Below are 19,704 nucleotides of genomic sequence, written 5' to 3'. Positions count from 1 at the left end.
CAAGTACCTAAAAAAGCAGCAAGTACATTATTTCAACATCGGATTGCACTTCTGGCTACAGCAGTCCACTGAAGTTACTGTTACGATATGTTTTTCTGTTTCATTATTCAAGTGCTTTCCTACTCAATTTAGCAGTAACTGTTAGTAACAGTTTGTACAAGAGAAGCTAACATTGTAGGGAGAGAATGCCATCTGCTGCTTCATGTGTGTACTCATCAGGAGGAGAAAAGCTGGACAACAGGTAATTATACAAAAAAATTTAGAAATCTATACACAAAGATGATGCTTGGAAGTTGAAGTGTTTCCATTTCTATTTTGAATAACTTGAAAATATATCAATGGGCACTTATTATCTTAATGCAAATTCCAAGTTATTGCACAGAATTACAAGGATACAATGTGCTAATATATATCACTAGCTCATGATGTTTATAAACAAGGCTTTTACTCAGGTATGGAGAGCCAGAGTCATAAAAAAAAGGATGACTTGCTTAGCCTTAACAAAATTATTTCTCATTTATGACTTACTACAATGTCCTATTTATAAATAAGTGACTTATACATAAGGTGACCATAAATTTATTATCCAAACAGCGACACTTTTGAGAATGAAAGGTGTAGTGATTAACCATCAGTTATGCCAGGATGAGTGTGAACCAAGATGAAGCTAAGCAAATCTAAATGTGTGGTCAACCTGTTTATAAATTACTCTGCTGCCTTCACTCCCTCTGGCTTCACAACCTTCTCAATGCTTTGAGAACCTTCCTGAAAAGCAATATGAAAAATTTTGGGAAATAGCTAGATTCAGGAGGATGAAGGCAAGAGAAAAAAGAAAAAAGAAAAGTAGGAAACTAACTCTCAGACCTTATATAGTGCCCGGATCTAAGTAGCTACCTCAACATAGCCTGATTTTTTTACTGATTTTCTTTTGTAATACCATTTGAAATTCTTTGGCATTAATAAATACCTTCTTTAGAAAAGGCAAATCCTTTTTAGAATTCATTCATACATTAATTGGAATGCTTTCCTTTTGACATCTGGCAGATGCTGGGTATTTGGAATGAAAGCAAATTTGTAAGGTAGGGTGTGTGTTGCTATGTGTGTTGCTGTGTGTGTGTGTGTGTGTGTGTGTGTGTGTGTGTGTGTGTATTGCTGTGTGTATGGTGATGAAGAAGAGATACAGGTCATTTTAGAGGATGAAATCCCTAGTGGTGGCTGACTGGACAGGATGTCAACACAGGGAGTTAAGAAAGAGAAAATCTCTAAGACTATTTAAAAATTTAAATTTAAAATTTTAAATCCTAGGAGGGAAAGGAAACTTACTTTCTCAATTTCTGGTGCCTTAGTTTAAGAGGCCAAAATTCCGACTTCTATTAATACTGTAGTTTATCAGTGTTGTTGATTAAATAATTCTTTGTAGATCTATTTTTTAAGGAAAATACGTTCTCAAGACTAAAAACATTTGGAATTTCACTTATTGGTGAGATTTTGTAACCGACCAAAGCAAAACTGATGTTTATGGTAGGACTGGCTTGAATAAATAAAAGTATTCAAGAACTCAGTCCAAAACTTCCAACCTCTGGTAAATATTCAGACGCTAAAATATACGTGTATGTATGTGTATAAAAAGCGTTCTCCCTTACCCCATTTTAATTGGGTTAACAATTAAAATGGACTTTTTCTAATAAAGGAATGGCCATCAAGTTTAAAGATGTTAATATTGAAAACTGTTCTCAATAAACTGAAGCAACTCATAATTGTGGTCAATGATGGCATCTACCATACCGTGAGGTAAAAAAAAACTCTAGTAATATTTACTGGCGGAACAACTGATGGGTACAAAAGGAAAGAAAAAAAATTTCTGCAAAAATTCTGACATACCCTAATAAAGATGCGACTATATTTAGAAGAGTTTTAATGTTTGAAATCGTATCCTAATATTTTAAGTTGGCGATCTATTTACATACATAATTTAACTCTTAGTCATACTTTTGGTTAGTACATTTTCAAGAGCAAGCTGGCGTACTCTAATTACACTGTTACTGAACTCCAGAACAGATTTATGTATCTCAGAAACAGTCCACATAGTTGGATGACAAGCTGGTCACTTTGCACAGGCCTGAATTTGCTACCTTTCACGCAGGCTTCTGGTGCCCTAGATACAAGGTAGGCTACACATGACTGCCATGCGTCTCCTTTCCCAGACTTCGCACTCTTAAAAAACCCTTTTCCATACATCAATTATATACTCATTCATTCAACAAACATTTACTGAGTATTTACAATGTTAGGTTCTGTAATGGTCACTGGAGGTACTGCAAGCCCTAACTATGCTGCTTTTCTTCCAATGTGCAACCTTTGAGGCTTTACACATTCCGCACCTACCTTCCAGAACATGCATCCTACTCTCCTCCTTTTCCCAGGGCTTCTACTAGTTCTCTGGATTCTATTCAGAAATTCCCTCTCCCAGAGGCCATCTGATTCCCAGCGTCTGGACTAACCCCTATGCACTGTGCTCCCATGATACCATATGTTCACCATTATCACTGCATGTATAAAATGACACTGCAATTGTCCAAATTAATTTGTTATTTCTATTAAAATTATACATACACATCATTTAAAAATTAATAGTAATAATAAAAAGCTGCCATCTTTACATACTTCTCCCCATATCTGATTCCAATAGTCAGTACACCGACTTTCAACTCTTTCAGCAATTTCTTTTACTATTTTCATCCATTCTTCTAAATAACATGCTGATACAGCTATTTCTTGATTTTTAATTTTAGACATTATCTTTTGACTCCCTAACATATTTATGATAATGCATCTATTATTCACAACTAAGCTACACAGTACGACTATAACTGGATTTCCTTTCTTTACAAATATTTAGTTTGACTCACTTTTCATTTACCTACATTTTCTATGTTTCTGCCTATTGCAGATTGATTCTCAAACGCTATTTAAGATCTATAAACGCCCTCAACTCCTCTCAAAAGAAAACCCAACGACCTCTCACCTGTTCCAGTCTAAACTGGTTGCTGTCCATGCTTGGGCACAGCTGTCATACTAGAGCTTCCCTCTGTCATCAAGCTGCAAATTCCCTTTACCTCTCTCCTATGTTGGATTCCTGATTCTCAGACCCCATGCTTTCCTTTTTCTTTCTGGGTTTACCCTCTTAAATTTGGTGGAACACAGCCTCCAGCAACTTCAGGGTAATGAATTTAAGAGAAGTAAAGTTTGAGGCTTTGATTAAAAATGTCTTGTTTAAGTTTGACTGGATATAAAATTTTAAGTTGGAATTCATTGTTTCCCCCCCCAAACTGCGAGGGTATGGTTCCACTGTCTTGTACTTCTAGTGTTGCAACTGAGAATGCCAATCTAATTCTCATTCCTAGTCTTTTCAACGTCACCTGTTTTACGTGTCTGGAAGCTTTTAGGATCTCTTTCCCTCCCTGATGATGTGAATTCCAATGATGTGCCTTGATATGGACCTTCTTTTACTTCATTGGCTGGACCCTTGCACAGTCCTTATCATTATGGAATCTCTTATCCTTCATTACAAGAAATTTTCTAATATTCATTCATTTCCTCTTCCTGGAACTCATGTTAATCCACTGTTGGGCTTCCTGGAATGTCTAATTTTCTTATTTTTCTCTCCTATTGTCCATTTTTATTTTAACTTTCTGTCCTACTTTCTGGGTGATATGTGCTATATTATCATCGAAATCTACTAAGATTTAATTTCTGCCATCATGTATTAAATTTCAAAGAGCTCGTTCTTCTCTAAATTATCCTTTTTATCGGTTCTTGTTTCACAGTTGGAATAGAAATCATTTTGTTTGGTTATGCGTCAATTTCCTAGTGTCTGTGTTTTTCTCTGATTTTCACATATGAGGCTTTCTTCACAAGGCTGGCAATTGGCAGCTGTCTGTTCATTTCTTAGAATGAGGCACTCAACACTGACTGTTCAAAAGAGCTTGTAATCCAGTAAACTTCACTGTAGGGTCATAAATTAGGCTGATTTTTAAAATGGGGATCCACACATCCATTATCTGTAAAACTCTTTTTCTTACTTCTACTGCATTTCACCAATCTCCTGCTTTGGAATTTCACACCCAGCTTACAGTGGTGATACCAAGAGTTGAGGAACGTCTGGGAGCATTTTCGGTTCTTTCTCATCCCCAGCTGTTTAAACTTCCGTAAAAAAAACTTCCTGTCTCCAGCAAGAACTGGAGAGGAGGCTCTAGTCGTGCTGGCGTAGGCAGGTGCCATGGGAATCTAACTAATCCTGACACACATTTTAAATCAGTTCTCCTGTTTTCAGCAATACGTTGAGCCCTCGCCTTGAAAGGTAGCTAACATCTCCGAGTTCTGAGCTTTTCTTAATGCAAATCATCTCCCTAACATTGGCTTCCTCCACTGCAAGCATTTAAGGTTCAGCTCTCAGGTACATTAGGACAAATACAACTTAGGCATCTGGTTGCTAGCTTCAAATGTCTCACTGTTTAGCATCTCTCCCATTTTTTCCTTGTAAGAATATGTATTTTTATTACTTTACAGTCATTACAATAGGTTTTTAAGTTACAGAGGCTAAACGTAAATATTAGACTTGCTATGTTTAACTGGAGTGCTTACAATCATTTGTTTTATAGGTTAAAACTCTCAAATATAAAAAAAGGAACAAATTATAATAACAGTCAACACCCGTGCAAAACCACCATGCAGACCAAGAAATAAGACATTACAGCTGAAGTCTCTTGTGCCTTTTTACCTAACTCCATACATCTGCTCAACAAGAGATAATCACCATCCTGAATTCAGGGTTTACCAATGCCATGCAAAGTTTTACATTTTTATATAGAGTTCATGAACATATAATGTTAACATATTTGATATAGGGAGTATCATATTACATATATATCCTTCTACAACTTCTTAAATAAAATATGGAGGGCTTTTTTATTTATTCAAAAATGAATGATTGTTTTCATTGCTGTACAGAATCCCACTGTACGTCTCTACAAAAATTTATTTATCCATTGCCCTGCTAATGGACAAGTTTCCTTTTGTTCTCACAATTACGTATCAGGCTTCTATGAATAATCTCTTGTGAAAAAATTTTATTGAGGTATAACATACATACACTAAAGTGCTTAAATCATAATAAGCTCAGTGAATTTTTACATATGCATGCACTCATGTCACTCCCATCAAGATAAAAATATTTACAGCTCCCCAGAAGGCTACCTTGCTCAACTTTTCCAGTCAATATATTCACTCTTCCCAAAGGTAACCACCATTCTGACTTCTATCACCATAAATTAGTTTTGACTGTGAATTGTTAAGTAGAATCATAAAGTACATACACTTTGTGTCTAACTTTTTCATTTATCATCATGGCTAAGTTGATTATCATAAATTCACCCAAATTTGTGCATGTAGCAAAATGTTTTTTCTTTTCCTGCTGTGCAGTATTACATTGTATGACCGACTGTACGGTAACATCTACCCATTTGACTCTTGACAGACACGGGTTTCCAGTTCTTGGATGTTATCAATGAAGCTACTATGAACTCTCTCGTACATGTCACTTGGTGGATATATACTCATTTCTTCTGGGTTTATACCTAAGAATGAAACTGATGAATTATAGGATAAGCTATGTTCCGTTTTAGTAGATATCACCAAATAGTGTTCCAAAATGGTTTCATCAATTGACACCCCGTACTAGCAACGTATGATAGTTTCCTGTATTCCACACCATCACCAAAGGTTGGTTTTATCAATCTTTTTCATTTTTAGCCAGTTTGGCAGGTGTATATTGGTATTTAATTTGATTTCACTGATGATCAACAATGTTGAGCATCTTTTTATGTGGTTATTGGCCATTTAGATATCTTCTTTTGATGTGCTTTTTAAAATCTTTTCCCTGTTTTAAAAGTGAGTTTTTGTCTTATTTTGGTAATAAGCGAGACATTTACCTACTACGCAATTCGGATGTTTCAAGTATACAATTCAGTGGTTTCTAGTGTATCAACAGGTATTTACAGCCATCATCACAGTCTGTTTCAGGATATTTTCAACACCACAAAAAAGATACCCTTCCTAGGCAACCAATAATTTACTTTCCGTTTTCATAGATTTGCCTTTTCTGGAAATTTCACATAAATGGAATCTTACAATATTTGTTCTTTTGTAGCTGTCTTCTTTCATTTAGCATTATGATTTCAAGAATCATTAAAATTGTAGCATGTATCCATACTCCATTCCTTTTGATGACTGAACTAATATCCCATTTTGGTATAGCCCACATTTTATTTATCCATTCTTCAGTTGATGGACATTTGGATTTTTTTCTACTTTATGGCTATTAGGAATAATGATTCTGTTAACAGCTGTGTAATGTTTTTATGTGGATGTGTGTTTTCATTTCTCTTGGGTATATTCATAGGAGTGGAATTGCTGGATTTTATGGTATCTCTATGTTTAACTTTTTGAAGAACTGCTGGACAGTTTACCAAACTGTTTGCACCATGTCACATTCCCACCAGCAGTGTACGAAGGTCCAACTTCTCCACATCCTCACCAATATTTGTTATTATCTATCTTTATGATTAAATCCCTCCTAGGGATGTGAAGTGGTATCTCATTATAGTATTGACATGAATTTCACTGAATTACAGTGATTTAATTTTCCATGAATTATAGTGTTGTTAAACATCTTCTCATGTGCTTATTGGCCATTTGTGTGTCTTTGGAGAAATGTCCATTCAAATTCTTTTCCCACTTTTAAATTGAGTTATCTTTTATTGAGTTTGAAGAGCTCTTTATATATTTTAGATGCAAGTCCCTTATCAGATAAATGATTTGCACATATTTTCTCTCATTCTGTGGGTTGCATTTTTATTTTCTTGATGATGTCCTTTGAAGCACAAAGTTATTCATTTTGATGAAGTCCCATTTATCTATTTTTTCCTTTGGTTGCTTCTGCTTTTGGTGTAGTATCTAAGAAACTATTGCCCCATCCAAAGTCATAAAGATTTACTCTGTTATTTTCTTCTAAGAGTTTCATAATTTTAACTATTACATTTAGGTCCTTTTCATTTTGACTTACTTTCTGTATATGGTGGGAGATAGGGGTTCAGCTTCATTCTTTTGCATGTGGACATCCTGTTCTCCCGGCATCATTTGTTGAAAAGACCACTCTTTCACCCTTGGATTATATTGTGAAAATAAACTGACTGTGAACATGAGGTTTTCCACCTGGACTCTCAATTCTATTTCCCTGGCCTATATGTCTACCCTTGTGACAGCACCACACTGTCTTCATGATCGTTGCTTTGCAGCGAGTTTGGAAATTACTGGTGCTCTTCTTTTTCAGTATTTTTTGGGCTATTCTTAGTACTTCAAATTTACATATGAATCTTAGAATAAGCTTCTCAATCCCTGCAAAGAACACAGCTAAGATTTTGATAGAGCTTATGTTGAACTGTAGATCAACTTGGGGCGGGGGTGGGTGGGGGAATATTGCCATAGTAATAATATTGAGTCTTCTAATTCATGACCATGGGATATCTTTCCATTCATTACATTTCTTTACTTTGTTCCAACAATGTTTTTTAGTTTTCAGTTTATATAAGGTTTGCGCTTTTGTTAAATTTATTCCTAAGTATGTAATTCTTTTTAATACTATTGTAAATGCTGTTTTATTCACTTAATTTTCAGGCTGGTTACTTCAAGTGTATAAAAATTCAATTGATTTTTATATTGATCTTCTATCCTGCAAACTAACTGATATTTACTAGTTCTAATAGTTTTTAAGTGGATTCTTAGGATTTCCTATATACAAGAACATCTCATGTGTGAACAGAGATAGTTTTACTTTCTCCCTTCCAATCTGGGTGCCTTTTGTTTCACTTTATTGCCTAATTTCCTTGACCAGAACCTCTAGTACAATGTTCAACACAAGTAAAGAAACATCCTTGTCTTGCTCCCGATCACAAGGCAAAGTATTTATAAGTTGTTGGATTCAGTTTGCTCGTATTTTCTTTTTCTTTTTTTTTGCATCTATTCATAGCAGATATTGGTGAGTAGTTTTCTTTTTTGTGATGTATTTGTATGGTTCTGTAGGAAGAGTAAACTGGCCTCATAAAACAAGTTGGGAAGTGTTCTCTCATTTTCTACTTTTCGGAAGCATTTATGAAGAATTGGTATTAATTCTCTGAATGTTTGGTAGAGTTCATGAGGGAAGCCATCTGGGCCTGGGCTCTTCTTTGTGGGTTATCTTTGATAACTAATTCAATCTCTTTAGTTGTACGTCTGTTCAGATTTCTATTAAGTTCTTGAACCAGTTTCCGTAGTGTATGTCTTTCTAGAACTTTGTCCGTTTCATCTAAATTATGTATCTTACTGGGATTCAACTGTTCATAGTATTCCATTATAATCCTTTTTATTTCTATAAGGTCAATAGTAATGTCCCCTACTTCATTCCTGATTTTAGTACTTTTGAGTTTTCTTTTTGTCACTTTAGCTAAAGGTTTGTCAATTTTGTTTATCTTTACAAAGAACCAAGTTTGGATCGATTTTTGCTATTGTTTAAATTTCTATTTCATTGACTTCTACACTAATCTTTATTATAGCCTTCTGGCTACTTGTTTTAGGTTTAGTTTCTTCTTATTTTCCAATGTGTTAAGATGGAAGCTTAGTCTACGTATTTAACATGCGGCTTCTCTTTTAATGTAGGTGTTTACAGCTATCTATTTACTCCTAAGTACTCCTTCAGTTGAATCTGATAAGTTTTGGTATGTTGTGTCTTCACTTTCTTTCACCTCAAAGTATTTCCTAATTTCCCTTCTGATTTCTTCTTTGACTCATTGGTTATTTAGAATTGTGTTAATTTCCACATATTTAAGTTTCCCAAATTTCTTTGTTATTGATTTCCATTCGTTACATTATGGTTGGAGAACACACTTTGCATGATTTCGATCCTTTTATTCAGTTTTGTTTTATGGTCAAACACATGACCTATCCTGGACAATGTTCTGTGTGTACTCAAGAACAATGTAAATTTTGCTGTTGTTGGGTAAAGTGTTCTATAGCTGTCTGTGGTCTGGTTGGCTTACAGTGTTGTTAAAGTCTATTCCTACCTTATATCCTCTGCTTAGTTGTTCTGTCCATTAATGTAAAAATTAGGGCATCAGTCTTCAACTGTTACTGCTGTTATTTCTGTCAGTTTTGCTTCATGCATTTGGGGCCCCAGTTGTTTGGTTTGGTACATACATGTTTACAACTGTTGTTATCTTCTTCAAAAGTTTGACTATTATTATAAAATGTCCTTCTTTATCCCTAGTGATATGTTTTTGTTTGAAAGGCTATTTTCTCTCATATTAGTATAGCCATTCCAGCTTTTTTATGGTTGCTGACTGTGTATCTTTTGCCATCCTTTTAGTTTCAATCTATCTGTATCTTTGAATTTAAAATGTGTGTTCTGTAGGTAGCATGTTGGACATTTTTTCCCCTGCCTTTTATTTTTTAAATCCAGTCTAACATTCTCCACCTATTGGTTGGATTGTATAATTCATTTTAAACTTAATGTTATTATTGCTATTGTTGAGTCTATGTCAGCCATTTTACTTTTTTTTGAATGTCTCATGTATTTTTTGTTCCTTTAGTTTTCCTGTACTGCTTTCTTTTACACTAAGTAAATATTTTTTTAGTGTAACATTTTAATAATGTTAATGATTTTTTTCACTATGTATATATTTCTCTCTATATATTTTTCACTATATTTTCACTATATATTTCACAATATATATATTTCACTATATATATTTTTAGTTCCTTTCTGGGTGGTTGCTCAATTTTTTGCTATTTCACTTGCTCACAAATACTTACTTTCATCAGACTTTTTAATTGTCTCTAGCTGATAGGTATGATATGGTATCTCGCTGCACCTTTAATTTGCCTTCCCCTGAATCCATGAAAGGATGAACATCTTCTCATGTTTACTGGCAACTGCTATTTCCTCTTCTGTAAACTGTTTATTTGTATCTTTTGCCCATTTTTCTATGGGGCGTTTTTCTGTTATTGATTCATAGAAATTGTTTCTATAACTGAATATTGATTCTCTTTAAGTTATATGTATTGCAAATGTCTAACCCTGTGTCCAGTTTGTCTTTTTACTTTGTTTATTGTGTCCTTTGATCCAGTTCTTACTTTTAACAACCTTTGGATTTACAGTTGGGGCTTTCATGTCTTAAAAAAATCATTCCCTATCCCTAAATCATAATCTCCTGCTTTTCATACTGTGTTCTCTAATTTACTTGGATGGGATTTTTGTTTGCTGTGAAGTAATAAGCCTAATTTTTATATACAGATAATCAAATGTCCCAGCAGCACTTATTTAATACTTGGTCTTTTTTTTATATACTGTCTTAATGTATAAGTGGGTAAATTTTATAGTTTTTTCTTCACTTGCTCTATAACTGAAAACTTAACTGGGGAGATGGACCATCCCATTTGCCTTTATATCCCTGGTCTTAATATGTAGCAGTTACTTATTAATACTCAGTGGATAATGAGTAGACATAGGGAAGAGGGAAAGAGGCAGCAGCACATACAAATCATGTCACAGTGTGGAATGCAGTGTAAAAAGAAAAGGTGGCAAAGGGAGCAAAGTTTGACCATAAGAAGGAGTTTATTTTGTTAATAATGGGAAACAAATAAGAATTTTAAGCAGATAAATGACACAGAAAGAAGTGTGTTTCCTAAAGATTGGAAAAATTTAAAGTCTGACAAAGGCAAGTATTATGACAATATACAGCAACACATACCTACTCTGCTGGAGGAGGGAGAACAAACTATTATAAGACTTAGGAGGGCAACCTGATAATATCTTGTAAAGCTAAATATATATATATATATATATATATATATATATATATATATATATATATATATATATATTTTGCACAGCCCAGCAATTCCACTCCTAATATTCACCTTCAAGAAACTCATACATATGCATGAAGAAAAATATATTAGAATATTTACTGTAGTATTATTTTGTAAACTTTAAAACTGGAAACCTAACATATACTAACAGAAAAAAATAAATACATAATGCACGGTAACATACTGTAATACAATTCAACAATTAGAATAAATTAGAATTACATGTATCATGGATAAATCTCAAAAACAATGTTGATCAATAATTTTCTATAAAGTCTAGTATTACCTTATATTTATAAAATAAAATGTGGGAAAATAAAACCATGCATGCAAATAACATTAAATTTTGGATAGTGGTTACTTTTGGGCAAGAAGTGAGAAGAACAGAATCAGAGCAACGACAGGTCATTAATGTTTAATTTTAAAATATACAGATCTGAAGCAAATATGGCAAAGCATTTATATTTGACAAAGCTGGATGATGGGTATATGAGTGTTCATTATATTACTCTCTCTGGTTTTCTACTGAAGAAAAGATTACTCTGGTGGCAGTATGGAAAATGGACTGGAGGGGGAAGGCAAAATGGAAACAAAGAGGACAATTAGAAGACTTTTGAAATCCAGTGAGAAATGACCAGTAGTAACAATAAGGATAAAAAGGAAAGTGATTGAGAAAGGAGTGGAACTGACAGATATTTAGAAAAGAGTATCAGCAAGATCAGGTGACAGATTAGATATAAGAAGTAAGAATAAAGTGGTAATTTTGGGTTCAAAGTCAATCTTCCTCAAAATAGGAAAGGGTTTCTTGAACCTGTTGAATGTGAAGGGTCCATTCAGTACCCTAGTTAAAGACCCAACAGGAGACAATGTAGCAAAGTGGTTAATAGCATAGGCTCTGTTATCAGGTATCCTGGGTTCAAACAAAACAAAACAAAACAAACACATTAATTGACTATTGCAATTAACTATTTTTATGTAAAAAGAGGTGGGGTAGGAGTTAATAAAAATAACTATTTTCAGGGAGTTCTGGTGAGAAAAAATTCGATGTTCGTCAAGTGCTACACATACTCTTCAGCACAGACTACCTGTTCAATGAAAGCCTACAATACCTTATGATTCTTCTTTCTCCCTTATAAGACATACTTCTATTCTGCATATCAGTTAGGACTCTTCAATGATTCCACCTTGGTTCCTGAAACACTTATTTCTATAAATTATATTATTTTGCACATGCAGGCTTCTATAAACTTTTCAAAATGCTTAATAGTATGTCTTATTTCAAACTGCCAAACAATTTCACTAAAGTCAGCATTATTTCCCAACTCAAGAACATATCCTTTATTACCTCAAAGTATTATACATGAGGTCTAGACCCAATTCCTATGGAATTCTACTGAATATATACATTCAACCATTATCTAGTAGAAAGCATACAAGCAATATGCCAGGCACTCCAAGATGACAGCAAAAAAACAGTCCTAACCCAAATTACGGTTTATATATGTTTTGTTAACAAATACTTACAATGCAAGGTGCAATGCTAAAATAGGAAACAGGGTGCTATATAGAATATGGAGAAAAGAAACTCTCCCAGAATTTAAGTTAAGAGAGGTACCCTAAAAGATGGGGTGTCTGATGTGAAAAGTAAGTAGGAGTTAGCAGAGTAAGGCAGGGAGATGGAAAATGGATTTAAAAGAAATAGGTTCTAGGCAGAGAAAATATTTTGTTCAAAGGTCCAGAACTGACACAGAACGCAGACTTTTAAAGGAGCAGAAAGTTTTAGCACACATGAAGTATGTAGTACAAGCATGGAGTAATGAAGCATGAAACCGGTGACATACGTAGAAAAAAGTGGGAAGAACCTTGTAAATTATACTCTATCTGACCCACTCCAATGAGATTGTGCTTAAGAGTACATGAAGCATGAAACCGGTGACATACGTAGAAAAAAGGGGGAAGAACCTTGTAAATTGTACTCTATCTGACCCACTCCAATGAGATTGTGCTTAAGAGTACAGTTCCTAAGACAAAATAAGTGCACACTAAACATTATTCTCTTACTATTATCCACACTCTCCCCTTTTCTGCTATAATTTGCAATGTGACAATACATTAATCAAAAAATATTTTCCATCTAGTCTTCCTTAGTTGGTTGCCAGAAAAAAGTATGTAGAGAACTTATGTCTTAGACAGTTTGTTCTTTCATTTGTAAATGGGAACAATAATACCAACCTCTCGGGCCTTTCTAAGGACTAGAGAGAATGTGAAAAGGTCCCAGAAGAGTGCCAGGGTACATATTAAGGACCCCCAAAAACAGTTCCTATAAAAGCAGATTGGAAAACTAGCCAGAGAAAAAGAAAAGCGGAAAGCACTGGCTTCACTTTGGGATAATGTAGTAGAAAAGTCTTAGAAATAACATCATCTTAGGCGTAAACTCTGAAAATACGGTAAGATACATACACCAAAAATGTTCAAATTTTGATAAAAGAATCAACACCTGTCTGATAATGTATTTATTCTTTTCCCAATATGTAAGCTTTTTCAAAAAAGAAAAACTGATTTTCTATAATTCACTTTTCTCACAATGACCTTATATTAAGATACTGTGTGTGTGTGTGTGTGTGTGTGTGTGTTTCCCAAATCCCACTACCCTAAAAGAACTACTCTTACTTTACATATTTCTTTCCAAAGACTTAAACACAACATTTGAAGACTTTTCTACTCCATATTATACAGTTCTGATTTAAGACCCAGACCAAATGGATATTGAATTCATAATGTTTCAGGAATATTCGCTTTTGCAAAAGCAATAACAAACTCCCTGGGTACATTTAAAATAAAAGAATCATAACTCAACCTTTAAGTAACACACCTAGGATTCTAAAAGAGGTACCCAATATAAATTTCATACCATGTAACTTTGTCTGATTCTAATTTGTCTCGGTGCCAACCTAACACATTTATTCCTTGCCACTCCTTTTTCTTTCTAATGGTCTCATTCAATAGCAGCTAAATTCTAAGAAAATTTTATTGATGTTAATCCTAAATGGCAATAAAACATCACAATATATTTGACAAAGAAAGCATCAAGCTATCGTTTAAAAAGCAAAAAACAAAAAAGAAACAAAAAAAAAACCCCCACAAAACTACCTGAAATAAACTAAAGGATGATCTTAACAAAATCGAACAAATAATTTTTCACACAACTTTACAATTATTATTAACAGAAAATCATAAATGAACTGGAGGTCGAGCTAAATTTCCCAGGAAAAAAATAAAGCTCAGTTCAATATAGAAAGTTTTTTTCTAGACTTTTCAAATAAGAAATACTTCAAGATTACTAATACAAACTATAAATCCAAAGGAGGTAAGAATATTCTCGGGACTTGTTACAGAGAAGGATTTGGAAAGAGTTACTCTTCCAAGAAGAAGAAGAAATCTCATAGGTCCTATTCTGGGTCATAAGTACTATTAAGACCTGGGTGAGGGGTCCCCTACATGCCCTCAATAATCCCCCATCATGCCTCAGGACCAATTCAGCTAAATATCCTGATGGTAATGTCTTTCAATTATCACAGGACAAGAGTTCACCACATTAACGTGATTTAACTGTAGCCTCTCAAAGATATGTCTGACTCTTTTAATCATCACAATATATCATGTAAAAATGCCGGGGGATGAGTGAAAAATATACTGGAAACCACATAAATAAATAAATAAATAAGTGTCCAGAAAAAACCCAGAATTACTAAAAGAGTAAATCTTATGTTTTAAACCTTGAACTACAATACAATAAGGCAAAATCCATTCAAGTGTTTAAAATAATCTTTACTATTTAATGACTAGCCACATAAAAACATTCACTAACTCTGCAATCAATCGTCAAAGAAAATGGTAAATGTAGGCATAAAAAGAGCAAATTAATTTTACATTGCCTTCAATACCAATTAATTGATTTCAATTGATTAATCACATTTCTTATGCAGAAATTGCATAAATATATCATTCAGCTCAAAGCTGTTATGTAAACATCTTTCTTTATCTTCAATAACATTTTTTAATCTCTAGTAAAAACCTACCTTTGAGGTTCTTTGAAGTTGATCACCAACATATGTTTTACGAAACTGATCCAAGAACCAGAGAATTGCGAGCTCTATTTTCTCATTAGAACACTGAGGCAATCCGGTATCCATTAAAGATATAAGCTGAAAAACTCTTTTCATGAAGGAAAGAAAAAAAGCTTCAGTAAAAATTCTTCAAAAAACAACATTGAAACATTCACTGTCAATGTAATGCAACATATATAATTACTGTAAAAAGTGACAAAATATAAAAGCTTATAAAAAATATTTTAAAAAGCATTAAAATCCTACCATTAAGAGATACTACAATTTGGTCTAATTCCTTCCAGTCTTTTGTCCTAAGACATACATACACATATACATGCATACAAGCCTACACATACACTGATTTTACAAAAAGATTATATATAAATACACGACATATATAAATATATAATATACATAGCTGTAAGTATCTACAGTTATTATGAATATAATATACACAGGTATATCTATGCATATATAAAATTATAGCAATAAAGAATAATATTGAGCATGTAGTTTGGGGCTTTACTTTTTTCATTAAACCTTCTATTTTCATGTAATCATATATTTGAGGGTCACATGATTCAAAATACAACAACAACAAAAAATCAAGAGGTACAACAATCAAGTTATATCACTTTTTTAATAAATAAAATTTCACCTGAAATAAATTACAAGATGACCTTAATATTTTAATACAAGTGTACAACTATTATTAACAGAAAATCATAAACAACCGAAGGTTAACTTAAATTTCCTAGAGAAAAAAAACTTAGTTCAGTATAATGTAAAGCTTAGTCTAGAATTTTCAAAAGAGAAATCCTTTCATTATCTATTTTCATGAAAATTTCCCAGTGGATGGCAACCCAGTGCCTGGTGCTAACGCAATCAGCATATTGTAACATTCTTTTTAAGAGACAGAAGTAGAGGTTGTTGAGGAAGCAGCACTCAAAGAAAGGCAGGTATGCCTAGCCTGACCCACCCACTTCTCCAGTTATGCACACAGAACATACATACACACACTGTTGATAGTTTGCTTCCTGCCAGATACTTTTTAAAATATATGTACAGGCAAATACCGCTATATATTATCCTCCCAACTCTTTTAAACATATGGAGCATACTATACTTATGGTTCTAAACCCAGCTTTTTCCATTAACAATATATCTCACAGATCTTTCCATATAGACATAAGGAACTTCCTTATTCTCTTTTGCAGCCCTTTAACATTCCATCATATTGAATGTACCATACTTTCAAACATTCCCCTACTGATGGATGCTTAAGTTGTTTATAATTTCTTGCTGTTAAAAAATGTTGAAATTAATTTTGTACACCACATTCACACATGTACAGTTACAATATACACTTCTAAAAGTCAAACTACTAGCTTAAGAAAATAAACTTTTATAATTTTGATAGTTATTACCAAATTGCCCTGCACAGAAATTGAAACAATTTATACTTCTATCATCAGTCGGAGTGTCCACATGCACATAGATAATTCAGGATATTAAACTTAAGGATTTATCGAAATGTGAAAAATGGCATCGCGGTGTAGTTTTAATTTTATTTCTGTCATGTACATGAGGTTAAAAATTTTGCATGTTTTTAAGTCATATTTATGTCCTTTATAGTGACCTGTTCATTCGTATCCTTTGCCAAATTTTTCTATTGGGTGTCTATTTTATTGCTGAGTTCTACAAATTCTTTATATATTAGAAAACAGAGCCCTTTGCCTGTGATTGAGCTGTAAATATTTTTCCTCATTTTTCATATGTCTCTTGACTTTGATTATTGTATTTTCTAATGCCGTGTAGAAGTTTTTGTTGTTTTCCTTATGTGGAAAATTGTATCAACTTTTTCTTTTATGGATTTTGCATAATAACAAGATCTTACCTGAATTTGATGTGTTTTCATGTTTCACATTTTTACATTTACCTCTACATTTACATTTGCATTTATCTTGAACATATCTGATGTGATATGGATCATCATTTTTTCCCAAATGTCTACCCAGCTACTTCAACACCACTTCTTTCTTGTATAGTCTATCTTTTTACTTACTATTTTGAATTACCCCTTATCATATACACTAAGTTCATTTATGCATTCAAATTACTTACTGGACCTATTATTCTATTCCACTCATCTGTCTCACTAAATATATCTCAACCGATTATTTTTTCATATTATTAAATAATTTTCCAAAATGTTATTTTTAATGGTTGTATAATATTAAGGCTATGTTAACATTTAATCATCCTGTTTTTCATACAAATTCTCATATTTCAGTAAAATATAACTACAGTCCTCTACCCTATTACCAAAGATTTCTAGAAACAAATGTCTAGGTTACAGTGTATAAACTTCTTGTAAAATCTTGGTATTTATTGCCAAAGTATTATGAAATAATATTTTGACAACTACATTTATAGTTATATCCTATATTTATACATTAAGCTACTCATTTGAAAGTATCCTTCACTTACCAAATATCTTTAATACCATAAAAATTTATGAAGAAAAACTAAAGATCAAATTTAAGAATTACTGTGACTGAGTGTCACCTCCTCACCCTGAAGATGTGTTTATTATCTAATTTGGAGAGAAGAAACAAAGCTGAATTTTAAAGTCTGTATATTGGTGACTTATCAGATTGTTGGAATAATTTTTGGTTAAATTGATGGATACATAAATCAAACTTTGTCTCTGGATCCAGATGATTTTTCAAGTGACTTATAAGGCATGTCTTACTATCAAATTCTTTATTGGGTAGAACCTCTCCTTTCCTATTCTAGTTCTTTGGTGATTCTACATACTTGCTCTTGTTTACTTTTATTTCCTTTTTATGGCATTCATTCCAAAATCCGAGGAAGATACAAAACCACAAGACAGTTTGTTGGGATGCCTTTACAACTCATATTAAGCTGCCAATTTGCATTTCCTAAGAGGCAATGACATCCTGTGGAAAGTAGGAAAGAAGTCCCAGGAGGGTAAATGATCCATTTATCAAAGAAGTTTTGGTAGTTGTACAAGAAGTTCAGCTGCAAGTGCCTGAAATCCAAGATAACCATGGCTTAAACAATATAGATGTTTATTTGTCTCTCAAGCAAAAATCCAAGGCAGCGCTCCAGGACTAGTTGGTGTTCCATGGTGTATCAGGGACTCAGGTTCCTTCCATCTTGTTGTTACACTTGCCTCAATTCACACAATGACTTTATGGTCTAAGATGGCTTCTTCAGCTCCACCCATTATGTTGCACATACCACATTCACTTACATCCAATTGCCAAACATAATCACTTAACCACACCTAGCTGCAAGAGAGTCCAGTAAAGCTAGTCTTTATTCAGGTGGCCACATGCCCAGCAAAGCACTCAGGTATTCTACTAACGCAGAAGAAGGGAAGAAGAGATACGGGACAACTAGCAGTCTCTGCCACAGTGTTCTTCAAAGATTCGTGGCCACCTCTAACAAGTGCTTAAGACCAAAGCTTGTGTTGTATATATATATAACATTCACTTCCAGCTTCAATTTATTGTCCTACATTTATGTTTCCTTAATCTTGTTAGGTAAAGAGCATGGAGGGACTAAGATGAGAAATATATCATTAAAAAATTTTGATCTAAATATATGGTGATGGAAGGAGAATTGACTCTGGGTGGTGAACACACAATGGGATTTATAGATGATGTAATACAGAATTGTACAACTGAAATCTATGTAAATTTACTAACAATTGTCACCCCAATAAATTTAATTAAAAAAAATTTTTTTGATCTAAGTATAAACACACTATTTCAAATAGAAAGAAATGAATTTTTGATAATCATTTTATATTCCCCTTGGTATCCAATTAACTAAATGATTATTTAGTCAACACATATCCAAATGCCTACCATATGGAAGATGTGTGTTAGGTGTTCAAAATACAACAATGAGCAAGATACATATATTCCCAGTCATCCAGAAATCTATTATTTATGCAAAGTAAAACAATAAAACAAGAAATTAGAATAAAGAATGACAAGTGCTATAATAAACAGTACAAAGAGATTAGCGAGGATTCCTAATATTCTAGGATAGAACAGGACAAAGAGAAAGAGTGCTGAAAGAAAGTTCCTTAGGTGTTTGGAAGTCAGAAAACAAGGATTTTACTAAAACAACAAAGAATCACTAAGTAATGCTGAGGGCTCATTTGAGGTAAAAAATGGTATCTTGATTGACAATGGGATCCATCTGCAGAGGTGTGCAATTTCTTTTATTATCATTTAATAAGTTAGAGAAAACTCTGAATTACTTCAGGGTTAAGGTTTTGCCAGGCAGATGAGGAAATACAACCATGAACAAAGCAGTTAAAGCTTATTCCTTCCCTTATTGTGGAATAAACATATAGGTGTTAAGAGAAAATAAGTACTATAAAGAAAATAAAGTAGACTAAGAATGTTATTTTAGGTAGGGAGGTCAAAGGAGGAAGAGACATCTGAGGACACACCTGCCTGAAGTGAGGGAGTATTACATAAACATCTGAGAGAAACATTCCTAGCAGAAAAGTTCAAAGGCCCTAAAGTGAAAACATATTAGTAATCCTCAAAAACCAGCAAGGAGGACAGTGTGGCTGAGTTGAATGAGA

General features: G+C 33.4%; 1 protein-coding gene across 5 annotated transcripts in view; it reads right to left on the bottom strand.

Annotated features, from left to right (window-relative positions):
- RANBP17 (RAN binding protein 17) overlaps nucleotides 1-19,704 on the bottom strand; it is a 255,244-nt gene that overhangs the window by 179,461 nt on the left and 56,079 nt on the right. For all 5 annotated transcript variants that reach the window (XM_081035898.1, XM_081035899.1, XM_081035900.1 and 2 more), the window contains one exon: nucleotides 15,042-15,177. In XM_081035898.1, coding sequence (XP_080892024.1) covers nucleotides 15,042-15,177 — 136 coding nt within the window. The remainder of the gene's footprint in view (nucleotides 1-15,041; nucleotides 15,178-19,704) is intronic.

Source organism: Rhinolophus hipposideros (genome assembly GCF_964194185.1).
Source record: "Rhinolophus hipposideros genome assembly, chromosome: 23".
NCBI classification, from domain to species: Eukaryota; Metazoa; Chordata; class Mammalia; order Chiroptera; family Rhinolophidae; genus Rhinolophus; species Rhinolophus hipposideros.
This window is presented reverse-complemented; position numbering and strand designations above follow the sequence as displayed.